This window comes from Vulpes vulpes, chromosome 8 (assembly GCF_048418805.1).
Source record: "Vulpes vulpes isolate BD-2025 chromosome 8, VulVul3, whole genome shotgun sequence".
NCBI lineage: Eukaryota > Metazoa > Chordata > Mammalia > Carnivora > Canidae > Vulpes > Vulpes vulpes.
This window is the reverse complement of record NC_132787.1, coordinates 85914859-85937691: the sequence shown is the minus strand read 5'-3', so window position 1 is coordinate 85937691 and position 22833 is coordinate 85914859. Positions and strand designations below refer to the sequence as shown.

Below are 22833 nucleotides of genomic sequence, written 5' to 3'. Positions count from 1 at the left end.
TGGCATATTAGAAGAATAAGATATTACTGAAGAATCAAACCTGATTTGGATACCTAAAAAATAAGAATTAGCTAAATAAAGTAGGTCATTCGTTGATATACCAAACTGAGAATAATGTTAGCAATGAAACAAAGTATCACATATTCAGGGAAACCTAAAGAAATTTTGTATGACTGGGTATGGTAGATGAGTGGGAGATGAGGCTGAAGAGGAAAGCAGGAGTTAGAAGTTGAGAAATGGTGTATTTACGGTTACTTACTCTTAAGTGTGGTGATGAGCTACTGAAAGGATTTCAGAGATCAGATTTCATCACCCAACTTTATCTATATACTCTAAGCCTTGAGCAAGAATGACTGCTTAGAGGAAGAACTAGAGTTGTTGCCACAGTGGCACAACCCCACAGGAATGCCTTTTATGCCTAGTAGTTCTATGATTAGTGATTTTTTTGCTATTATGTGTATGAGATATAATTATATATTCATCTCCATCAATGTCCACACATACATATATCTAAAAAGTAGCTTCTAGGGATCCCTGGGTGGCGCAGCGGTTTGACGCCTGCCTTTGGCCCAAGGCGCGATCCTAGAGACCCGGGATCGAATCCCACGTCAGGCTCCCGGTGCATGGAGCCTGCTTCTCCCTCTGCCTGTGTCTCTGCCTCTCTCTCTCTCTCTGTATGACTATCATAAAAAAAAAAAAAAAAAAAAAAGAAGTAGCTTCTGAATTTTAAGTTTTGAAAAAATAGACTCTAAGATGCATTTCAAATGCCCTTCAATTATAATTATACCCTAATAAAATGTTGATTTCTTATGGGATAGTTTGATGAGTAATGTAGTACTCTGGTGGGGTTGATATTTGATGTAAACCAGAGCACTAGAGAATGAATGTAGTACTTCTGGTTTATAATATCCCTCTTTTCTGACTTAAAGTTGACCATTCCCTAGGCAGTTGTTAAATATTTACTGTACATTAAACTTCCTAAAGTCAATACTATTTTAATATTCTTTTATTCATGATTCTATATTTTTACTATCCACCACCTTCCTTAACCTGTCCTTTCAAGATTCACAATATGTAACTGTATAGAGCTGATTTGAGTCTAATGGTTAACATAGACAAATTGATTATTATTGCTTTTGACTGATTGTTAGTAAGCATTAAATCATGAATAACGTTCCCTTTTGGAAGCACAAAAGAATAGGCAAAAGTATCACTTCAAAATAGAGAATTTTATATTCAACATTTTCCAACTGAAATAGACAAGATTAAAGGTAATTAGTCATCAGAAATTTTTTCGGGATTTGATTTTTTAAAATGTAGATGACATGTTTTGTCCATTAATTGTGTAGCCATCTGAAAACAGCTGTGCCTGTAAGGTTAAATGTAATTTTCTACTTAGGCCATTTTTTTCCATGATCTATCACTTAAAACCTAAACAGTATTGGAGCATTTCAGGATGCTTTCATCCGGAAATTTTGTATTTCTTTCTTGTTCCTTTGATACTTTTTATAATAATTTCACCAAAAAATGGGGAAATGGCTAATTAAACTATCAATATTGGTTCTATTTAACTTTGCCTCAGTCATTTAAGGTAGCTTATTACTTTATTTCAGAGACATTGTTCAAAAGCCACCTTAGTAATCGCTTTGGTAGAAAGAACAGAGGACTTCCAAAATGATAAAGAGCTCCATTTCCTTTGCTTGTCCACTGCTATCCTAGGCGCCTGTGAAGAACAAAGAGTTGGATATTTATGCACACATAAATACAGGGCTTATGCTCTAAGTGGAATTAAATCCCTTGTTGGTGATTACAAATTTTCCTAATCATAAACACTCTTGTCTTTCTGGTAATCCTTTCTTGACTAATGCAGAAAAAAATTACTGGCTTCTTGTTTATTTTATTCATAAAGTCTTAATTTCTAGCTTTTTCCCTTCAGTTTTGTGATTTAATGACTTTTGTGTTTAATACTTTTTAATATTTAGGCCTACAAGCAGTGGAAAGAAATAGTTCCTCAGGGACCAAAAGAGCTAGAGAGATGGTGAGGAAACGCATTGAGAACAAGAGAGCACGTTTATCAAATAGAAGGCAAAGATGCATGCAAGGTGTCAGCAGAGTTACCCACTTGCCAAAGACAGACTGTGATAGGTATTCATTGATGATCCAGAGTCACTGCCACTTAATTTTGAACCAATTATAGGGGGTCAGAATCTGATGAAGACAAATTTTCGTAACTGTCAGATTGATGACTTAGGCAGGCAGAACTCCAGAGTATTCCTCGCATGCCTTTTGTTCTGCCAGTGTGAAATAATTTTGATTAGTATAGTATTTGTGTTTCGGCCTCTGTGCTTTTATTGATTTCCTTTCTTTTTTCTTGAGAATTACCCTGGAATTGTGCCTCAGTTGTGCTCCTTGCTTAGTGGAGAGCCTGCTTCTCCCTCTCCCTCTGCCTGCTGCTCCCCTTGCTTGTGCTCTCTGTCAAATAAATAAATAAATAAAATCTTTAAAAAAGAAAAAAAAGAGTTTAACATTAAAAACTTACTAATAGGTTATAAATCTGGCATGTCACTCCCCAGTCTCTTGATGCCTATGATGCTCATTTTTAAAAACAAAATTTTTATGAAGAAAGACAAGTCCATTGCCCTTTACTTCAGATACACCATCGCTACCTCTTACCAGAATAGTTCATTGATCACTTAGGCTTCATGTGTGTAGAATGGCTAGAGGCTTAGCTGGTTCTTGAAAAACACTTTGATCAAATGCCAAAATACAACTTATTCTACTATTTAAGGGATTAACAAATTATAAATTGATTTAATACTTCCGTCTCCACAGTATCACATAACAATATGAAATGATTATTCCTTATCAGATTACATTATATGAGCTTTACGTTTCCGGACAGTCTCCACTATCTTTATCTCAAACGCTATTTTAAGCATTCTGAATTACAGAATTCGAAGTGTCTTGCTGAGTAAGATTTGGTTTGTAACAAATCCTTCTATGCACATTGCAATAAGTAAGCTGTTCCATGTTATCTGTAGATTTTAGAGCTATAAGGAGACTTTTTTTTTAGAGAATAGATATTTTTAAATTAGCAGCAAAGAGTGATTTAAAATATATTAGAATGTCTATAGGTGGGATCTCTGGGTGGCTCAGCGGTTTTGCGCCTGCCTTCGGCCCAGGGCGTGATCCTGGGGATCCGGGATCGAGGCCCACATCAGGTTCCCTGCATGGAGCCTGCTTCTCCCTCTGCCTGTGTCTCTGCACCTCTCTCTCTCTCTCTCTCTCTCTCTCTGTCTCTCATGAATAAATAAATAAAATCTTTAAAAAAAAGAATGTCTATAGATAAATGGTAATAATTCTAAGTTTTTTAAAGTAGTAGACTTTTAATTTGCACATTCTACTTTTTTTCTACTTTTTTTTACTCTTCCTTAAATATTATGAATGACAGCCCTTTCATATGAAGACTTTTTGATGTTACTCATTTTACCAAATGCACTTTTTAAAATTTAAATTCAATTAACGCATAATATTATTATTATTTTCAGAGATAGAGGTCAGTGATTCATGAGTCTTATATAACACTCAGTGCTTATTACATCATGTGCCCTCCTCAATGTCTACCACCCAGTTACCCCATCCCCCCACCTCCCTCCCCTCCAGTGACCCTCAGTTTGTTTCCTGTAATTAAGAGTTTCATTGTCTATGATTTTATCTTGTTTTATTCTTTCCTCTCTTCCCGTATGATCCTGTTTCATTTCTTAAATTCCATATATAAATGAGATCATAGATAATTGTCTTTCTCTAATTGACAACTTACTTTGCTTAGCATAATACCCTCTAGTTCCATCCATGCCTTGCAGATGGCAAGAATTCATTTCTTTTTTTATGGTTGAGTAGTAGTTCATTGTATATATATTTATCTCATCTTCTTTATTATAAGAGGACTCTTTGGAACTCAGGTAGTTCGGATCCTTCTTTTTATAAATGAAGGAAAATAAGGTCCATAAATACTGTGATTTGATCTGGGTTCTCTGATGCTTAATGACAGACCTGTGATAACTCATATCTCCTATGTCCCAGTCAAATATATTTATCCACTAAGTTAAACTTATCTTCCAAAGAACAATTCAGTTTGTGCATCAGTGAATAATTAGAAATTGGGGAGGTGGATTTGTTTCTGAAGCAGCTTTAGATACTCAGGATATATAATTTTTTAAATGTTGACAGTGAAGTAAAGTTATTTTCTAATTGAAAATTTTGTTTTTAATAATTATAAAAATATATTTAATAATGCAAATTCTACACAGTTTTTCTGATACTTCCCTTTACTCATCTTTTTTCATTACCCTGAAGAATTTTCAGAATTTTCAAGTCATGATAGGCCATTAAAGGCAGCATATTTCATTAGATGTGCATAGCATTTGAGTTGTGCCTAAGTAGTAGTTACTAAATTACTGAAGTAAACCTAAGCCTCACTGTTTTTTGGTCTCTCTAGTACATGAGCAGGGAGCAACTTTATATAATTATCACTTAGGTGAAGAGTGAGTCAGCTTTAGCCATTTGATGTTTCTCTTACTTAAACGAATTAATGTAAAGCACTCCTGAAAATTTCTCAGTTATTGGTATATGAATTTTTCCTCTATTGTCTTTTCAAACTGATTTGGTATCAACTTGCATAAATTAGGGTAGTGTTGAGGTGATAAAATTGTTTTCTCTGTGTTGTAGGGTAGTGTGTTGAGGTGATAAAATTGTTTTCTCTATGTTGTAAAAAGCCTCTCCCTATCCCCCACACACCCTCTTATTTTTTCATCTCCTGACTTTTATTGCTATTTTAATATACCTTATATTTCTAGTATCTTTAACTCCCTTGTCAAGAAAGAATTAGGGGCACTTGGGTGGCTCAGTCAGTTAAGCATCTGCCTCCGACTCAGGTCATGATCTCAGGGTTCTCAGGGTTCTGGCATTGAGCCCAGAGTCTGGTTCCCTGCTCAGCCCTTCCCCCCTCTCTCTGCTCTCTCTCTCTCTTTCTCTTTCTCTCCCTCAAAATCTAAAAGAGAATTTATATAGCAGTACTTGATATTTAAAGAATAAGCAGGACGCCTGAGTGGTTCAGTCCATTAAGCCTCCGACTCTGATTACCTCTCAGTTCATGATTTCACCATTGTGAGCTAAGTCCCACGACAGGCTCCCACTCGATCTCTCTAAAATTAATCTTTGAAAATGAAGACCAAGTAAAAACAGTCCCCCATATATGACCAGTTATTGATCCATATTTTATTTTAGACTTAAGCATGAAAGAACTCGAAAGCAACACACTTCCATTAATAAAGGGATGTGTAGCATCATACTTTAAACTTTTATATAAGTATAGAGTGTTATACACACACACACATAATCATTTCCACTTGAAATATAATTGTCTAGTGTGAAAATTCATTCTGTTGCCCACAAAATCGTCTACACTGTGAAGATGTTACCCCTTCAGCTTTTACATATCAGTCGTGGTGAAATTGAATTTCTGTTCACTGTTCCAACCTGTGTTATCTCAAAACACAGAGTATAGCCATAGTAGTCTGGTTTTACTTTTGAATAAATGTAACACTTCATAGCTTTTTTGGAGCAGGAACAAAGGCAATTGTTTAATCTTATATGTGGACTTTTCCTGCTTGATTCCAGTAGGCAAATAATCATATGTACTATATTTAGTATTTGATATTCCACCAAAAATTTGAAAGAGGGACTTGCTATCAGTCAAATAATCTGAAATGCTAATGAGGATGCAACACAAATGCCTCTATGCTGAGTTTAAGGTGCTCTGGACATTGCACTCCTCTTAAACAGCATTGAAGTGTGGCCCTCCTTTATTGCTGGTTTTCTTAGATATCTCAAAGTGTCTTCCTGAAGAAGTTCATCATATTTAAAAGTAACTGAATTCTCTTGTAGAAATATCCAATTCCTTTTTGTCTAAGCAATAGGATTTAGTTGACCTCCTTTTAAAAAGGCATATTTTCTATCAGATTCTCTTACTATAATTGCTTTAAGTTATTTCTTTGAGGGCTTCAGTCAGTTAGCAAAGAATTTCAGTTCCAGCCTCCTACTTTTGTTTCTGTTGAAAAAACATTTCCTAGTTCCACCTCTTTTTCCTCTACTTCTAACGCTTACAGAATGAAAGAGGCCTAGTTTCATAGCGAGGAAGCATTTGTTGTAACCATACATATATATATATTTTTTAAGTTTCTTTGTTGATGACCTTGAACAGGTTTAGTAGTCCATCAACCTTTTACTCAGTGATGGAGATGGCAGTGCCAACATTTGTTTTTACTATGTTTTATTTACCTCAGTTGGATTGTCTCTTGATGAAGCATATTATTTGTGGCTATTCCACTCCACAGTAGTACACAGTACCTTCGTTTTGTCCTGTGATGTTTAACCTAAAATTTATATTGTTATTTAATCTAGAAATCAAGATTTATTATTAAAACCCTCTCATACCTCTCTTTTGAGTATTTCCTTCTCTTATTGTGCTCATTTATACTTCCCAAGATAGGATTTTAGTTTGAGTTTCAAATCATGTTGAAAACTAAAACTGGTACTTCCATTTGGAAAGAGTTTAAAAACAAAAGGGAATCAGCTAAAAATTAAGTTTTTACAGTGGAAAGCATTCATCTTACACAAGTCTTTGCTCCATTTACTGGTGCATTTCAAGAATATTTTCATGTTTTCTGAAGATAATTAGAAGCAAATAGTTCTCCACAGTAATATTTTTTAATCTTTCTGCTTATTTTTAATCTTAATTTGTTTTAGACTTTAATCTCTGGCAAACAGCTTTAGAACTATGGAGTATTATGTGACCCATTGGTATACAGCAAAATATAGAAGTTTCATTTGCTTATAGTTTTAGAATCTTCTCTAAGATGCTAATTCTTAATAGTTCTGGAATCTGGACATTTTCAGCATATTGTCTACAGATTACTTCTTCAACATGGCTCTGCTTTTTAAATGTTTGTTTCAATTGTGTGATAGTTTTGACTTTAGAATTAGGAGTGCAGGGAATGGAGATGATCTTTCCTAAAGCTCTACCAAGAAAATGGCTATATTAAGCTGTTTTCAGTTTATAGATTATAAAAGAATATAATTCCAATATTTTGCATTTAGTCTTAACAAAAATCCAACTTATTTTGGGTGATAGTGTTAGCAGAGGCAGGTCACTATAACTGAATGTTGAGTTATGGGGTTTTTTTCTTTTGTTTTTACAAGAAAGATTTACCCATTTTGCTCACATCCTAGTTCAGATTATATGTCACAGAGCCAAAATTTGCTTAATTTGTTAGCCGTTTAGTTGGAATTCACAGCATAGTGGAAAATGTTTGCAGATAATTCTGTGCAATAGTAGAAACTTCAGTTGATTCCTCGTATTTCTTCAGGGCAGTGATCACAACCAGATTCAACGTATGCACAAAGCAGCGGATACCATGGTAGCGGCCGTCGCTGATTGCTTTTACCATGTTGGATCCATTGTCAGTCTCAAAGACCTACTTCCAGCTAGGTGCCTTGAACTCAAATAGCTTTTCCCACAGACTTCAGGATGTGAGCTAAGGTATGGCCTTTTTTCATGAGCTGGGCCTACATATGGGTTGACAGTAACCTGCAACTTTTATAGAAAAGAGACCTACTGGCTGTAGTTTTTAATATTAGACAATGACTAGTTGTAGTCCTCATTAGGCAGGGAGTGTGTGTTCTTCGTATATTTGAAGTACTCTTGCCTTTTGGACAGTATTCCTTTTTCTCCTGTATGTGTTTGTCAAGAAGATGATTCACATAAAAATTTCTCATTTGAACCTGGTGTAAAGGTCTAAAATACCTGTTTTATGAGTTAACCATTATCTTCCAAATGAGATATGTAAGATCATTTCTTTCACACATTTGATATAAAAAATATTTTTTAATCTTTTGTAGATTTTTGTACTTTTTAAGTATTTTTCTCATTTGGTGGTCAAAAAATATATAAAATGTACCATCCTATTTTAACTATTGTAATAATAGGAATGCCTCCTACTAATCTTTTAAAAACTGGAATTAGGAAATTGGTATTCATGTATAGGGCTTGAAATTTAGAATGAGTACTTTTTCCAAGGATAACTTGCTCTAAATTGCATTGATGCAGTTGACTCTCCATGCCAGACATTCTTATTTCTTCAAGGAGAAAATACCCTAATTCTGCAAAAATGAGCTTCACTTCCATATCTTTCTTCTCTGCTTGGCAATATGTGTTTCTCAAGTGAAATCTTCATTGAGCGTACAATGGATCAACTGTTTGATGACAGGTTTTAGGAAATCATCTTTATTACAGCTATAGCTATAACCATAACTCTTCTGTTTTTTCAAACTACTTACTATTATTTTCCTATTATGGTCAATAGCCCTATTAAGAATTTTTTAAGCCCTGGTATTAGAGGGAGAATAATTTATAATTGGCAGGAAGAGAGAATCCTTATAAATTCAAAAGGAATACTATCAAGCAGCGTATAGCTGTTGGTAAATGTAGAAGTTGAGAATCTGTTTGAGCTTATCTACCAGAATTATATGTTTATTAAGAAAATTATCAGACTCACTATAAGCTATAATCTCAACTTTATTTCATAGCTATAAAAGATACAATATCTTATTTGATTCTAGCACTTAAAATGCCTAATATTTCAGTCCTAAAATGTTCACTTACTATATTGCCCTTACATATACATGCAAACATATATGTTCATATACATTTGTACATATACAGAAGTTGATGACTGAAATGATGTAATATATAACCTCTATTAAATGGTCCTAAGTGGCAAAGGAAAGTTGGCCATATGTTCTCTGTGACTGCTTATACCAGGAAAAGTAGGAAGAGCATAGGAGAAAACACAATAACCCAGTGACACATTAAGTCAAGTCATCTTGCCATGTTAGGCAATATACCTTCCAGTTAAAAATATCTGTGGATACTTGTTTTTTCACACACTATGGCAGTCAGTTCAAAACACTTGCATAATACTATACATGTTTACCCTTGCTACCCACCTGAGTGGTGGTTCTTAATTTACCTCTTATATTCCCTAACGTTAAGCACTGAATTGCTTCTGAGCAGATTTTTGTCTTTGTGCTAAAGAACAGTTCATTTATATATAAATAAATATATCATTTTGTTAAGAACTCTTCTACCTTCTGTTAGTCTTTCTATAGTTCTCAAAGGCTCCATGCCCACTTTGTGAAATATGTTTTAATACAATTGCCAAGTTGTTTCGCTGGTTAGGTATACAACTAGAAAAGTAAGTAATGTGTAGTCTAGGTCATACCTTAGCATGAATATTTTAAACACCTTTATTTATATGTGATTTCAGTTTGTATTAAGTTAATCTATTTAATGAATTGACAAAGATGTAAATTTTAGTATCTAAGATATAAACTTTTAGTATCTAAGCAATAGTGTAATGATTATCTTGTAAATAATATGTGCTGAGAGTTGAAATAGAAAAAAGGATATTGATATTCACTTGTTACCTTTCAGTGACTCTTAAAATTCTGTGTTCATCTAGAAAATTTAAAGAAACATTTTGATGCCTTATACACTTAGACGTTGTGGTGCATCCTATTATGATATAAAATTTGATATAAGGTTGGGGTACATTTTAGATCCTGAATAGGGAATGCCTCTAAAATCATTATGCCCTAAAACTTAGTGTTTAAATATAGTTCTGATGTATAAAAGCACATTATATTAAGATAATCTAGCAGTGAACCTGCATTTTACTTGTTTATTTTTCCCCTTGGGGTTTAATACATTTACTCTGAGTGAAATACAAATAGTATTAATGTGAAAAACTACATATGATCCTATGACTCCCAAGTCTTAGAGGATACACCTCTGTCACTTTTAGATAATAGAAGTGATTTCTGTGCTTTTAGGTATTTATAAGTACTTTAAGTGTGTTTTTAAAAGTGTGGATCCAAGGACATTTCAAGTATCTGGGTCTTTTCACAGTATTTCTACAATGTTTATTTCTTATTTTTATTTATTTTTGCATATGAAGAGAAAACCCACCCAAAATTTTATTATACTATGCATTATTGTATGACTTCAGAAGCAACGAGTCTAGTTTAAACTACTTTCAGCTATATATCATATATGTGTCAAATGAAATACATACTATCCTTTTGATTTTTTTAACCACATTTTGATTTATGGAGGTACTTATATTTCAATCCTAAAATCTTAATTTTCCTTGCATTTCTTTCCATATTAAAAAAAAAATTCAGATCTAAAAGGGAAAATGTTAAAACAGGAGTAAAACCAGATGCATCTGATCAAGAACCAGAAGGACTGACACTGCTGGTACCAGACATCCAGAAGACTGCCGAGATCGTCCATGCAGCCACTACCAGTTTGCGGCAGGCCAATCAAGGTACAGTACTGCTGCTTTTGTGCTGCTTTTCTTTTGTTCCAGAGATGTATACTTTAAACTGCCTCTCTTTCCTCTCTGCTAATGGTTTCAAAGCAAGTACCTTTACCTAAAAATTTGTTGTTAGGTTTTCAAATTAATCATGAATAGTATCTAATTTTAAAATATTTATTTCTATTATATATGATTATTAAGACTAGATTTGGTAGGCTGACAGCATGCATGATCAATTTCTTTTCCTTCCTATTCATAGTCATGAAATTGAGAAATGCCCTCCTATTGGATAGGAAAGAATACATTAAGACAATGTGAGAATTGAAATTAGTATTTTCATATCTTATCTATAGGATATATAAATAAATCTGTATTATATATTTTATTTCAGCTGTTCTGCGTGATTAGATAAAACTAACATTTTAAGAATTTAAGGTTTGAAGGTGAGGGTTTAGGCCTATTAGTTACATTTAAGAAATAAAAAGAAATCTTTTATTCTTAAATGGTACAATAGGAAGATAATTATAAAGAGTTGGGTAACTTTTTGGAATTCAAAGTTTGAACTCTAGAAGTTAATTGTTTTTTGTTTTAATCTTTCATAATGTATGTTTATGTTATTTATCTTGAAATATCAAATAACAGAAAAAAAACTAGGTGAATATTCAAAGAAGGTGGCTATGAAACCCAAACCTTTATCAGTATTGAAATCACTTGAAGAAAAATATGTGGCTGTTATGAAGAAATTACAGTTTGGTAAGTTGAAATTTTAATCTTCATTTCTTGAGATCTCATTTCACATTGTGTAAACTGCTACTGAAATGTATCCTAGTAAATTAAAGATTTAAAAATTTGCTTGCACCCTGAGTTATATCATATGTATTTGTGTGTTCGTGCACTGCATATATATTGATATATATGTGCACACATGCAAAAATGTTTACCATCTTTTTATCTCTGAATTTATATCTATATTTTAGTTCTATTTGGAAATCATGATTCTTTAGAAACCTAGGGGAAAAAAACAAAATCAAATGTTTGACAAACAGGCAGTAAGTGATTTTAAGAAGTCTCCATTGCTGTATATCCTGGCGTAAAAGTAGCTAAGACCTAGGACTTTGGACTAAGTCTGTTACTGTTACCATTTTAGAATTCCAAGAGATTTGCCTTTGGAAAACATAGTTACATAGAGTTTACCTATAGCCTTTCCAATTCTAAAACTCTTGACAAGACTGAAGTAAAGAGCCTATCAACTTCCACCGTAAGGTACTAGCCTATAAATAAACACAGAATTCAAAATTCTGATGACCATTAGTAACTGTTACTGTCTGTGCCTCTTTTCCACCCTTGAGAACCAGCCAAAAGAATTGGGCTATATGAAAAAGAACATTAAAGCAAGAGTAAAAATATATAGATTTTTGTCATACTGCCTTTGAAACTTTCATATAAATCATTTAACTTTTGCTCTACCCTACCTCCTAAGTTTGCAATAAAAATCACATGCAGTGATATATCTGAAAATGATAAAGCACTCAGGCAGAGCTTTGAAAGGTCTTGTTCACCATCTTAAGATTGGAAGAATTGAGGTGAAGTGCATATGCTGTTATTCAGAAAGAATGTAAGTTTTGCCAAGGAATTCATGTTTTTGGATAATTGTGCCAGACATTGATAGGTTATGACCATTATGTTTAATAAACACTAGAATTGGGATGCTTGGGTGGCTCAGCAGTTGAGTGTCTCCCTTCGGCTCAGGGCATGATCCCAAGATCCGGATCGAGTCCCACATCGGGCTCCTTGCAGGGAGCCTGCTTCTCCCTCTGCCTGTGTCTCTGCCTCTCTCTCTCTCTCTCTCTCTCTCTCTCTCTCTCGAACAAATAAATAAAATCTTTTAAGAAAAATAAAAATAAAAGATAAACACTTGAATTCAGGGGACATTTGGGTGACTCAGTCAGTTTGGTGTCTGATTCTTGATTTCAGCCCAAGTCATGATCTCAGGGTTGTGGGATCAACCCCTCTGTCAGTCTTCACACCTAGCAATAAGTCAGCTTGAGATTCTCCCTCTCCCGCTCCCCCTACCCCTGCCACATACACACATGCTTGCATGTGTGCTCTCTCCTCCAAATAATAAATAAATAAGTAAATAAATAAATACATCTTTAAGAAAAAATAAATAAGCACTTGAATTCAGGAAATTCAGGAACTATAAATGATTACCAAAGTAACAAAAATATTGTCTACGAGCAGCCTGGGTGGCTTAGCAGTTTAGCGCCGCCTACAGCCCAGAACATAATCCTGGAGACCTGGGGTCAAGTCCCATGTCGGGCTCCCTGCATGGAGCCTGCTTCTCCCTCTGCCTGTGTCTCTGCCTCTCTCTGTGTGTCTCTCATGAATAAATAAAATCTTAAAAAAAAAAAAAATAAAACAGTTTATATGTCTTTTTTGGACTCTGGGTAGTTTCTATAGTATTTTATCAACTTACTCCATATGATGTATTTGTTGCATTAAAAATTACTCCCACAACTTAGGTGCTTAAAATGTTAACTATATCACAGTTTCCATGGCTCAGGAATTCAGAAATGGTTCAGCATACTGGTTCTGGCTTACAGTCTCTTACAAAGTTGCTCTCAAGATTTTGGAGGGACCTTCAGTCATGAAATCGTGACTGGCTTTGGGGGGCTATGCTTTTGAGCTCACTCATGTGGCTGTTGTTAGGAGGCCTTAGCTCCTTGCCACATAGGCCTCTCCATAGTACTTCTTAAGTATCTTCACATATATCTACCTTCTCTGAAAGCACGTTTGTGCTTTCACACTGCCTTTTATGATTTAGTCTTGGAAGTTGTATACCACTGCTTCTGCTTTATTCATTAGAAGTAAGTCACTAAGTCTAGCCCATATTCAAGGAAAGGAGAATTTTTACCTTTTGAAGAGGATATCAAAGACTTTGTGAAAATATTTTTGGTAAGATTTTATTTATATATTTAGAGAGTGCACGTGCAAACGTGAGTAGGGGGAGGAGCAGAGGAAAAGGAAGAATATTAAGCTGATTCGTGATGAGAGCAGAGTTGTTGCAGGGCCCAATCTTAATGATCCTGAGATCATGACACAAGCTGAAACCAAGAGTCAGACTCTCAACCAGCTAAGCCACTCAGGTGCCCATAATTGAAGCTTGTAATAAAAGTTTGGTATTAGCAGATCCTGTTCTCTTATGCATATGTTGTAGAAAAGTTTTCCTCCAGACATGGGAATGGGTCCATGTTTGTTTCTGGCAGATTGCTATTTATAAAATTCAAGGGAAATTTATCTCTGTAGTATGTGAAAGGCAGCAGAATCGGGCAGATGAAAGAACTCCAGTTCACAAGTTTACTGACAGGAAATATCAATTTTGCTAAGACAGTACATTTGATCAGTTAACAGTTATATGTTCTATATGATAAAGTAAGCTTTCAAAGCTTTCAACATTTATTTATTTATTTATTTATTTAGTTAGTTAGTTAGTTAGTTAGTTAGTTAGTTAGTTATGAGGGAGCAGTGGGAGGGGCAGAGAGAGAAGTAGGCTCCCTGCTCAAGCACAGTGGCTAGATCCAGGGACCCTGGGATCATAACGTGAACCAATGGCAGACGCTTAACCAATTGAGCCATTCAAGCACCCCTCAACATTTCTTCTTAGATTGGATTCTACTCCTATAGAATTGGTGATAATTTCCACAAGAAATGCACCAGAAGTTTCTTTTTCTCTCTGAAAGAGCTATTAAATATTGTGGCACTCCTGTTTTAAACATGGAGTGCACAGACCTGTGACCTTTTATAGGTCTTCTCCCTTTTTCTAGATTATAAACTACTTGAAGGCAGATTTAGGGTTTGTTTGGTTTTTTTAAAGATTTTATTTATTTATTCATGAGAGAAACACAGAGGGAGGCAGAGACAAGGCAGAGGGAGAAGCTGGCTCCTCGCAGGGAGCCCAATGTGGGACTTGATCCCTGGACCCAGGATCACGACCTGAGCCAAAGGCAAACGCCCAACCGATATGCCATCTAGGCATCCCCAGATTTAGTTTTCTGTTTATCATTTAACCCAAACAGTCTAGCATAGAACTTTGTACTTATTAAGATCTTGGGGAGGGATCCCTGGGTGGCGCAGCAGTTTAGTGCCTGCCTTTGGCCCAGGGCGCGATCCTGGAGACCCGGGATCGGATCCCACGTCAGGCTCCCGGTGCATGGAGCCTGCTTCTCCCTCTGTCTGTGTCTCTGCCTCTCTCTCTCTCTGTGTGACTATCATAAATAATTTTTTTTAATTTAAAAAAATATCTTGGGGAGATTCAGTGCATCAATGATAATTATAATAAAAGACTAAAATTTTTCCATATATTTAGAATTATATGAACATAAGATAAAAATTTACTGTTGCTTCTAATGACAGTATTTCCTCTTGTATGTCGTTTTGATTTAGTGTTAAAATTTATATAAATCTCTTTGTTGTAACTAACTGGTTAGGGTGGAATAATCTGAACTAGAAATGAAGTTCAAATCTATTTTTTTCTTTCTATTGTATACAGAGTTTTTAAGTAAAGAATAACTTTAAGTCTTTTCTAAATCTGTCTCAATAGATGGTTAAGAATTAGCCCATTATATTTTCTCAAAGTACTTAAAAGATTACCCTAATAATCCTCTTTTTATTCCATTAACTTAAATTCCAAAAGTAATGAAAGAGTAAGCTTCAGCCTAGGACGTTTGTTTTCTGATTCCAGAATCAGTGGAAATATATAACTACCTATTCTTGTCTTTAAAATTGAAATGTAATAATGCTTTTTGCCATTTAGTATTCTGAATTATTTTGGCAAAAATATTATATACCACTCATATTAAGAATAAATTGTCTTCTGCTTTACACTGTCATAGCATAGATATAACCTATCAGTGTGTTCACGTTGTAGACAAAAATCATTTCCTTGGGATGCCTGCCTGGCTCAGTCCGTAGAGCATACTCTTGATCTCAGGGTTGTGAGTTCAGGCCCCATGTTGGGTGTAGAGATTACTTAAAAATAAAATCTTTAAAAAACAGTCATTTCTTGCTTTTGCTTCCATTACGTAGTCCATCCATTCAACAGTAGGTGTGACATAAACATGCATAGTTCCTGTTTTTTTCACAGTCTTCTGCATTTTGTGGGGTTTTAAAATTTCTTTGATTTGCGTATGGTTGACACACAGTGTTCCACTAATTTCAGGTGTACAGCAGTGACTCATGATCTCTGGATCTTCTGCTGTGCTCCCCACAAATGTGACAGCTGCCATCTGTCACCATACATCACTGTTATAGTCTCACTGATGGCACTCCCCGTCCATGCTTCAGTCCTCTCCATGTGGGGTGGAAGAAGGGCTAGAGATTTATTTGCGATTATTGTTAGTATAAAAACTATCCTCTGTTCCTAGTGCTTTTTTTTTTTTTTTCAGTGTTCTTTTCTTCTTCTTTCAGATACATTTGAGATGGTTTCTGAAGATGAAGATGGGAAGTTGGGTTTTAAAGTAAATTACCACTACATGTCTCAGGTGAAAAATGCAAATGATGCAAACAGTGCCGCCCGAGCCCGCCGCCTTGCCCAGGAAGCTGTGACACTGTCAACCTCACTGCCTCTTTCATCCTCTTCCAGTGTGTTTGTGCGCTGTGATGAGGAACGACTTGACATTATGAAGGTAGAACATACAACTGCTTCTCTTGTCTCTCTAGCTGATGTCATTATTCAAATATTCATACAGAGCACTAACAATAACATGAATTTTAATAAATAAAAATTCTCTTGACCATTTTGGACATTCATGAAAAGAGTCCTTTTTTTAATGTTAGAGTATGTGTATGAGACTGCTCTTCAAAATAACAGTTCAGAAGAAAATGCCAAAATACCTTTCTTGAGTAAAGGCTGTATGCAGCCTATAGTTTTAAGAGCTTAGTATCAAAGGATTTAATGTTGGTCAGTAGATGAAAGTGTAAAGATTTCTTCCTTGTCACCTAAGATATTTGTCTTGTGTCTTATACTATTAGTCTTCAAGATTATCCTTTTTTTTTTCTTTCCTTTTCTAGGAAATTCATATATTTACAGAACCATAAGATCTGTGAATTAGTAATGGTAGTACAGTAATAAATAACTGCACCTTTATGTTTTAACACTGTGGTGACCTGGCCTTAATTCTAAGTGATTGCTACAGCAAGAAAATTAGAAAGATTTGACACGTGACAGGGACAGGAATGGTGACAAACCATTTTTTACATTTGTTATTTAATTCTGGGTTCCATAGTTTGTCTTCTTAGATACACAGCTGTAACTATTGACACATTGATTTGAAGACCCTATTTTGCTTTTTTGCCTGCTTACTTCTTTGTTTTGCTCTTTTGGATAATTTCTTAGTAGAAATCTCATAGACTGCCTATTTGACCACACTCTTACCTTTTCCTTGTTACAAACAATAGCCACTTATAGAATGATTGCTTCTGGAAGTATTGTATCACTAAATGGACCACATAAGTTCAGACTTGTGCCTGTGTCTCTGTTAAACCTTATGATGTACCTAAATAAAAAAATCCCAACATGGAGCCCCCAACCATAAATCAGAATTGTCACCGATTGTCTAGTGCCACTTGCCTTCACACAACTATTCAGTACCAGAGGCTTTGCTGCTCATGCCTTGCACAATTAGTATCATTGACTTAAACAAAATTCATTAAATAATTTTGATACTCAATTTTGGGTTCTCTGCTTTTTTTTAGACTGCTAATAACCCTATGAGAAACACCTACTATTCTCTCAAAACCTTTTTTTTTATCATAAATTGTTACATGAGAAACTTTTATTCTTGTTATCTACTTGTCTCATTATCCCAAAGAAAAATACTTAAAACTAAGTTACTTCTCAAAATATTAACTTATCTGAAGATGTATTGCAGAAAATTACCCTCCTTCCTTGTGGATGTGATAATGAGTATGTGCAAAATTTCAAATTGTTTAATACTATAGGAAATATCATGAAGGAAAGCTCTCAGAAAAATAGTAACTTAATATTAAAAGGTATTTGGTTTAATATTAAAAGGCATAAGATGTTATGCCATCTTTCTTTTAATAGCCCATTTTCACCAGAACTAAATAACTTTAATCCTAATCTAACACCATTTCCTACTCATGTTATTTTTAACTTTTAACCTCATTTTTAACACACTCTGGTGGAAATGTATATAGGATATAAGAAGGTTGTTCTTATTTCATGTTGGATTGTGTTTTTCTAAATAGCAAGCAGTGTTTAGGAATAGTGACATGGACTTTTGTGTATTTGTATATGCATACTAGGTTCTGATAACTGGTCCAGCGGACACCCCTTATGCAAATGGCTGCTTTGAGTTCGACGTATATTTTCCTCAAGATTATCCCAGTTCACCCCCTCTTGTGAATCTAGAGACAACTGGTGGTCATAGCGTGCGATTCAATCCAAACCTTTATAATGATGGCAAGGTAATATAATTTTGGCCTTTTGTTTCTAATGCCAAAGTGTTGAAACCAAAGGTTCTTTGTAATTTAAACAAAAACTTTCTTTTGGTTATCTCTTTCTGAGAGTTACGTGGCTTTCTTCGTGCTTCTCTTTCCTATATGCAAAGATTAGCCTGAGGAATGAGAGAGAGAAGGAACCAAAAAAGGCAGAAACAACAGTGTTGAGACGCACTTAGAGTCTTAAGAAGTTACTGAGGGACTAACTTACTCAACATATTCCTTGGCCAGTTGAGAGCTTTCTTCACTCAGGAGGTAGTAGAGCCAAGTGTCTGTCTTTGCCTCTCACCTTTTTTTTTTTACTTTCTGTATCTCCAATTCCAGTTCTCTTTTCACAAGTACTTCAGGATAGTTGAATGGCAAAAGCATGGTCTTGTCAACTCTGTATTCCTTTTTTGCGTATCATCACTTTTTTTTGCTTTCGTAGCTATCCATGTTTTTCATGATACATATAATTGTAAACTTATTTTTGACACTTAATTTATGTTGAAATGTTTTATATTTTCTTACAAATAGGAAGATGCATTCTATCTAAAAGGGAAGTTGACTAAGAGGTATAATAAAAAGCATTTCATACGGCAGTAAAACTTTTAAAATTAGATTTAAAAGAACAATCATCACTTTTCAAAGTAATTTTGGGTAACTTGATGGAATTACAGCAGTGAATTCCATGCTGGAAGTATTTCATGTTTAAAAATTACTAGATGGTTAGAAAAAATTTATAGACTTCACAAGGAGACACTTCTTTGATGATATGAGAGAAGCAAGTTTTTCAAGTTGATCTGGTTTATTAAAGGTGGATTAAGTTTTCCCTTGGTTTTGTCTTCTTCATAAACTTAAATCATAAAACTGGGATTTGTTTTGTGAGTTTATTGCAGGAGATTTAACCAGAGATAAATAAACCTTACTTTAGTGGAAGAGTGAAGAATAGATATTTTTTGACTGAACTGAAAAGAAGATATGGCAATGTTGGCTTTACTCAAGAGAGAGACTAGAATCTGAATAGAATTTAAGTGTAAAATACTAAAATTTACTTAAGAAATTACTTCCTTAAGACGTAATGGTATAGGGGCGCTTGGGTGGCTCAGTTAAGCATCCATCCAACTCTTGATTTCTGCTCAGATCATGATCTCAAGGTCGTGAGATTGAACCCTGATTTAGCTTCCACACTGGGAGTGGAGCCAGCTTAACATTCTCTCTCTCTCCTCCCTCTCTCCCTCTCTCTAAAAACAAAACAAAACAAAAACAGACTTAATGGTATAGGGAAGCAGATAAGGGCCTGAGAGTTGAATATCCTGAATTATATAGTCTTTGCTGTATTGTACACTGGTAACATTTAACCTTGGATTCTAGATCTATAGATAGAGGTAAGAATACCTGCCTTCATAGTCACAGGAATGTTCTAAAAATCAAATGTCTGACAGTACCTTAAATAATAATATACAGAGCTATTCAGATATAAGTCTCTTTAAATTATTAATACAACTATATCCTAAATGAATTAGTGTATTTTGCATTATTTCAGTCACAGAGTAATCGCAAGAATAGCAAGGAGACGGACTTCTCTGCTTTATTAAGGACCACTTATTTTCCAAATCAGTTGCCTATTATATGAAATTATTAGTTTACAAATATAGATAAAATGTCCCCAGTTCTGTTTTTTCCAGAATGACCTCTTGACCTCTCTTTGGCAGATAGTTTGAGTTCATTCTTGCTGAGTGAACAAGTATCTATCTATCTGGGTTGTAAAGTTTGTTCTGAGGAACCCAGAAGATCCTCAAGGGCTTTTCAGGAGGCTGATGGGGTCCTCTCCTTCCAACTTCATGTTTATGTGAAGCTAGGTTTTATCTGTATACTTCAACCAAAACAATATGTTGTAACAATTGAATATAGAGGCAGATAGGGAAATGAAGATTTCTTCCATTAAGCCATATCCATTTTCAAAACTTAAAAAATTTTGAGAGAGATTTTTTTTAAGATTTTATTTATTTATTTGAGAGAGAGAGGGAGAGAGGGCACAAGCTGCAGGGATGGGCAGAGGGAGAACCAGACTCCCCACTGAGCAGGGAGCTTGACTTAAGGCTCCATCCCAGGACCCTGATATTATGACCTGAGTCCAAGGCAGACGCTTAATGGACTGAGTCACCCAGGTGCCCCAAGGGCAGTCTTTTTAATGTAAAATGGTACTACTTTTCCTCCTGAAACTTTTTTTTGGTTTGGCAAAGAGTTTTCATTAAAAAATACATTCTTTGTATTAACATGTAATAGTTACTGATTCATTTTTCATTACGAAGGAATTATATTGCCATACAGATCTTGGATCACATCTGAAGATGCCAACTTGTTCTTATTGACTCTTAGTGTTTTGTTTGGGTACATAAAACAGATACTCTGATGTGATAGCATTTCATTTTTGCTTCTAGTTGCAACAGTTTGCTTTTAAAAAGCACTCAGTTCTGTTTATGCTTTCTTCTCTTCTTCCTCAGGTGTGTTTAAGTATCTTAAATACGTGGCATGGAAGACCAGAAGAGAAGTGGAATCCTCAGACCTCAAGCTTTTTGCAAGTAAACACATTTCTCTGAGTTTTACTTAAAAAATAAAGAACTATCTATGTTTTTAAAAATTTATTTTGGTGACCAAGAATAAACATAGTAACCAAAAAGCTATTGTGAATAGCTTATAGGTGAGCAGTTAATACAGTGGAGTCTCGTCTGAAATTTAGAATCTTAAGACATAAGATGAAAGTTGCACTTTTTCAAAATTATGTTTAAAAAAAATCCAAATAAATAAATAAATAAATATTTTAAAAATTCCTAAGTTGCCCTTATGCTATGGTGCAAAAAGATAACGTAAGACTGATAATTTTCTCCTATCTCCCAGTCACTACCGGGCTTCAACTCATGTGAGTAGAATTTAATAAACTACTAGTAATACATTTTCTTCTACACGTAATATGATTTTTCTGTAATCTCGCTAATAATGGGACTCATCTGAGGCTCTGAAGCACTGTCCTAAAAGTCATAAAACTTGGGATTTGTAGTTCTTATTTTGCAGAGCATTTGACACACACATTTCATAGTCTTAAATTTTGGAAATTAATTTCCACATACCACTTAAGCACATAATATGTTATATAATATCCCATCGAATGCTTTTTGTTGATGCTTTAACTTAATTCAGAGTCTCAGCAAAGGGATAGGTAAGCATGTTAATAATATGAATTAACTTTTTTCCTTGTTTATTGAGGAAGCAGAAATAAATCATTATTGCTCATAGTAGTTCAAACTCACAGTTAAAGTTTAGTGTTTAAGGGGTGCCTGGGTGGCTCAGTCAGTTAGGCCTTCAACTCAGGTCGTGATCCCACGGTCCCTGGATCGAGTCCTGCATTGGGCTTCCGCCTCTACAGGGGGTCTGCTTCTCTCTCTCCCCCTGCCTGCTGCTCTTGCTTGTGTGTGCATTCTCTCTCTCTCTGGCAAATAAATAAATACATACATGAAAGGAAGGAAAGGAGGGAGGGAGGGAGGGAGGGAGGGAGGGAGGAAGGAAGGAAGGAAGGAAGGAAGGAAGGAAGGAAGGAAGGAAAAAGAAAGAAGAAAGAAAGAAAAAAAAGAAAAGAAAAAAAGAAAGATAGAAAGATAATTCGGATGTCACTTTTTTGGTTTTCTGAAAAGGCTTTGCAGCATCCTCATGAACTAAGAAAATAGTACCAATAATTTTTCCCTTTTTGTTAATGTCTAGACCAAGAAAAAAGAAGTTACATGATTCATGCAGAGAACTGTTTTCTTACAGTTACTAGAATATTCCTCCCAAGTAACTACTACTACATTTTAGAAATGATTATTTGATTCTAGTCCAAAAACTTTGAAATATTTTTATGTGTATTAATTACTCTTGTCAGACTAAGCTTCTGATGAGTTTTACTACAAAAGGAAATTCAGAGATATTCTGTTTTTCATGAAGTAAATTAGAGTTAGCTGAGAATTAAAGTTTTTGTTGAATTTATATAATTTTTAAAATAAATTTATAATTAATTTTCAAGGTTTCTTAGTTTTAAAATTTGATTTGATTTTGCTTTTATATTGCCTGTATACCTAATATATACAGAAAATCTTGTCAAATAAAGTAACTTAAGCTCAAGGGTATAAATCTTACAAGTTTGGAAACTTAAGTACCCATACATAAAAATTATCCTTTCTATACATTTCTTTTAGGGGTTTTCTTGTCATATATATAGTTCACAGAGCGAGAATTAACATAGTAGATATATCATTCGTACACTTCTGTTCACTTAATATCAGAGCATATCCATTTTTCCGAGTTGTATTTTTATAATTTCTAATTGCTATTAATAATCTTTTGAGTTCATATACTCTAATTGAACTGTGACTCTATTATTGACTAAATATTTTACTTGTAATTTTTTTAGTTTTATAAATTATACAGCAACTATATGATATTCTCTTTATTTTAGATAGTTTCCTGAATCTAGGTTTTCAGATCTGTTGCAAATTGACTTGGGCAGGAGCAAGTAGGCGCTCTCTTTTCTGTGGCAAAAGTGAATAGCCTTGTCTTCCTCCAGATCTTAGGGGGAAGACTTTCAGTCTTTCTCCATTGAGATCATATTATCTGTGAGTTTTTCACAAATTCTCTTCATGTGGAGCACATACCTCTTTACTCCTGGTTTGTTGAGTATTTTTATTATGAATGGATGTTAGATTTCGTCAGATGCTTTCTCTGCATCTGTTGAAATGATTCTACTATTTTTGTTTCTTTAGTTTATTAATACAATGTATTATATTAATTTTTGGACCTTGCATTCTGGGATAAATCCACTTGGTCTCTTGGCATATAATTCTTTTTATATGTTACTGGA

General features: G+C 34.6%; 1 protein-coding gene across 30 annotated transcripts in view; it reads left to right on the top strand.

The window, feature by feature from the left end:
* Window positions 1-22833, top strand: part of BIRC6 (baculoviral IAP repeat containing 6) — a 228936-nt gene that overhangs the window by 190817 nt on the left and 15286 nt on the right. For 28 of the 30 annotated variants that reach the window (XM_072767366.1, XM_072767364.1, XM_072767365.1 and 25 more), the window contains 5 exons: window positions 10303-10448; window positions 11082-11192; window positions 15906-16123; window positions 17766-17927; window positions 20447-20524. In XM_072767366.1, the coding sequence (XP_072623467.1) occupies window positions 10303-10448; window positions 11082-11192; window positions 15906-16123; window positions 17766-17927; window positions 20447-20524 (715 nt within the window). Of the gene's footprint in view, window positions 1-7427; window positions 7601-10302; window positions 10449-11081; window positions 11193-15905; window positions 16124-17765; window positions 17928-20446; window positions 20525-22833 lie in introns of those variants that run through there. The other 2 variants (XR_012003181.1, XR_012003179.1) reach the window with 1 other exon arrangement.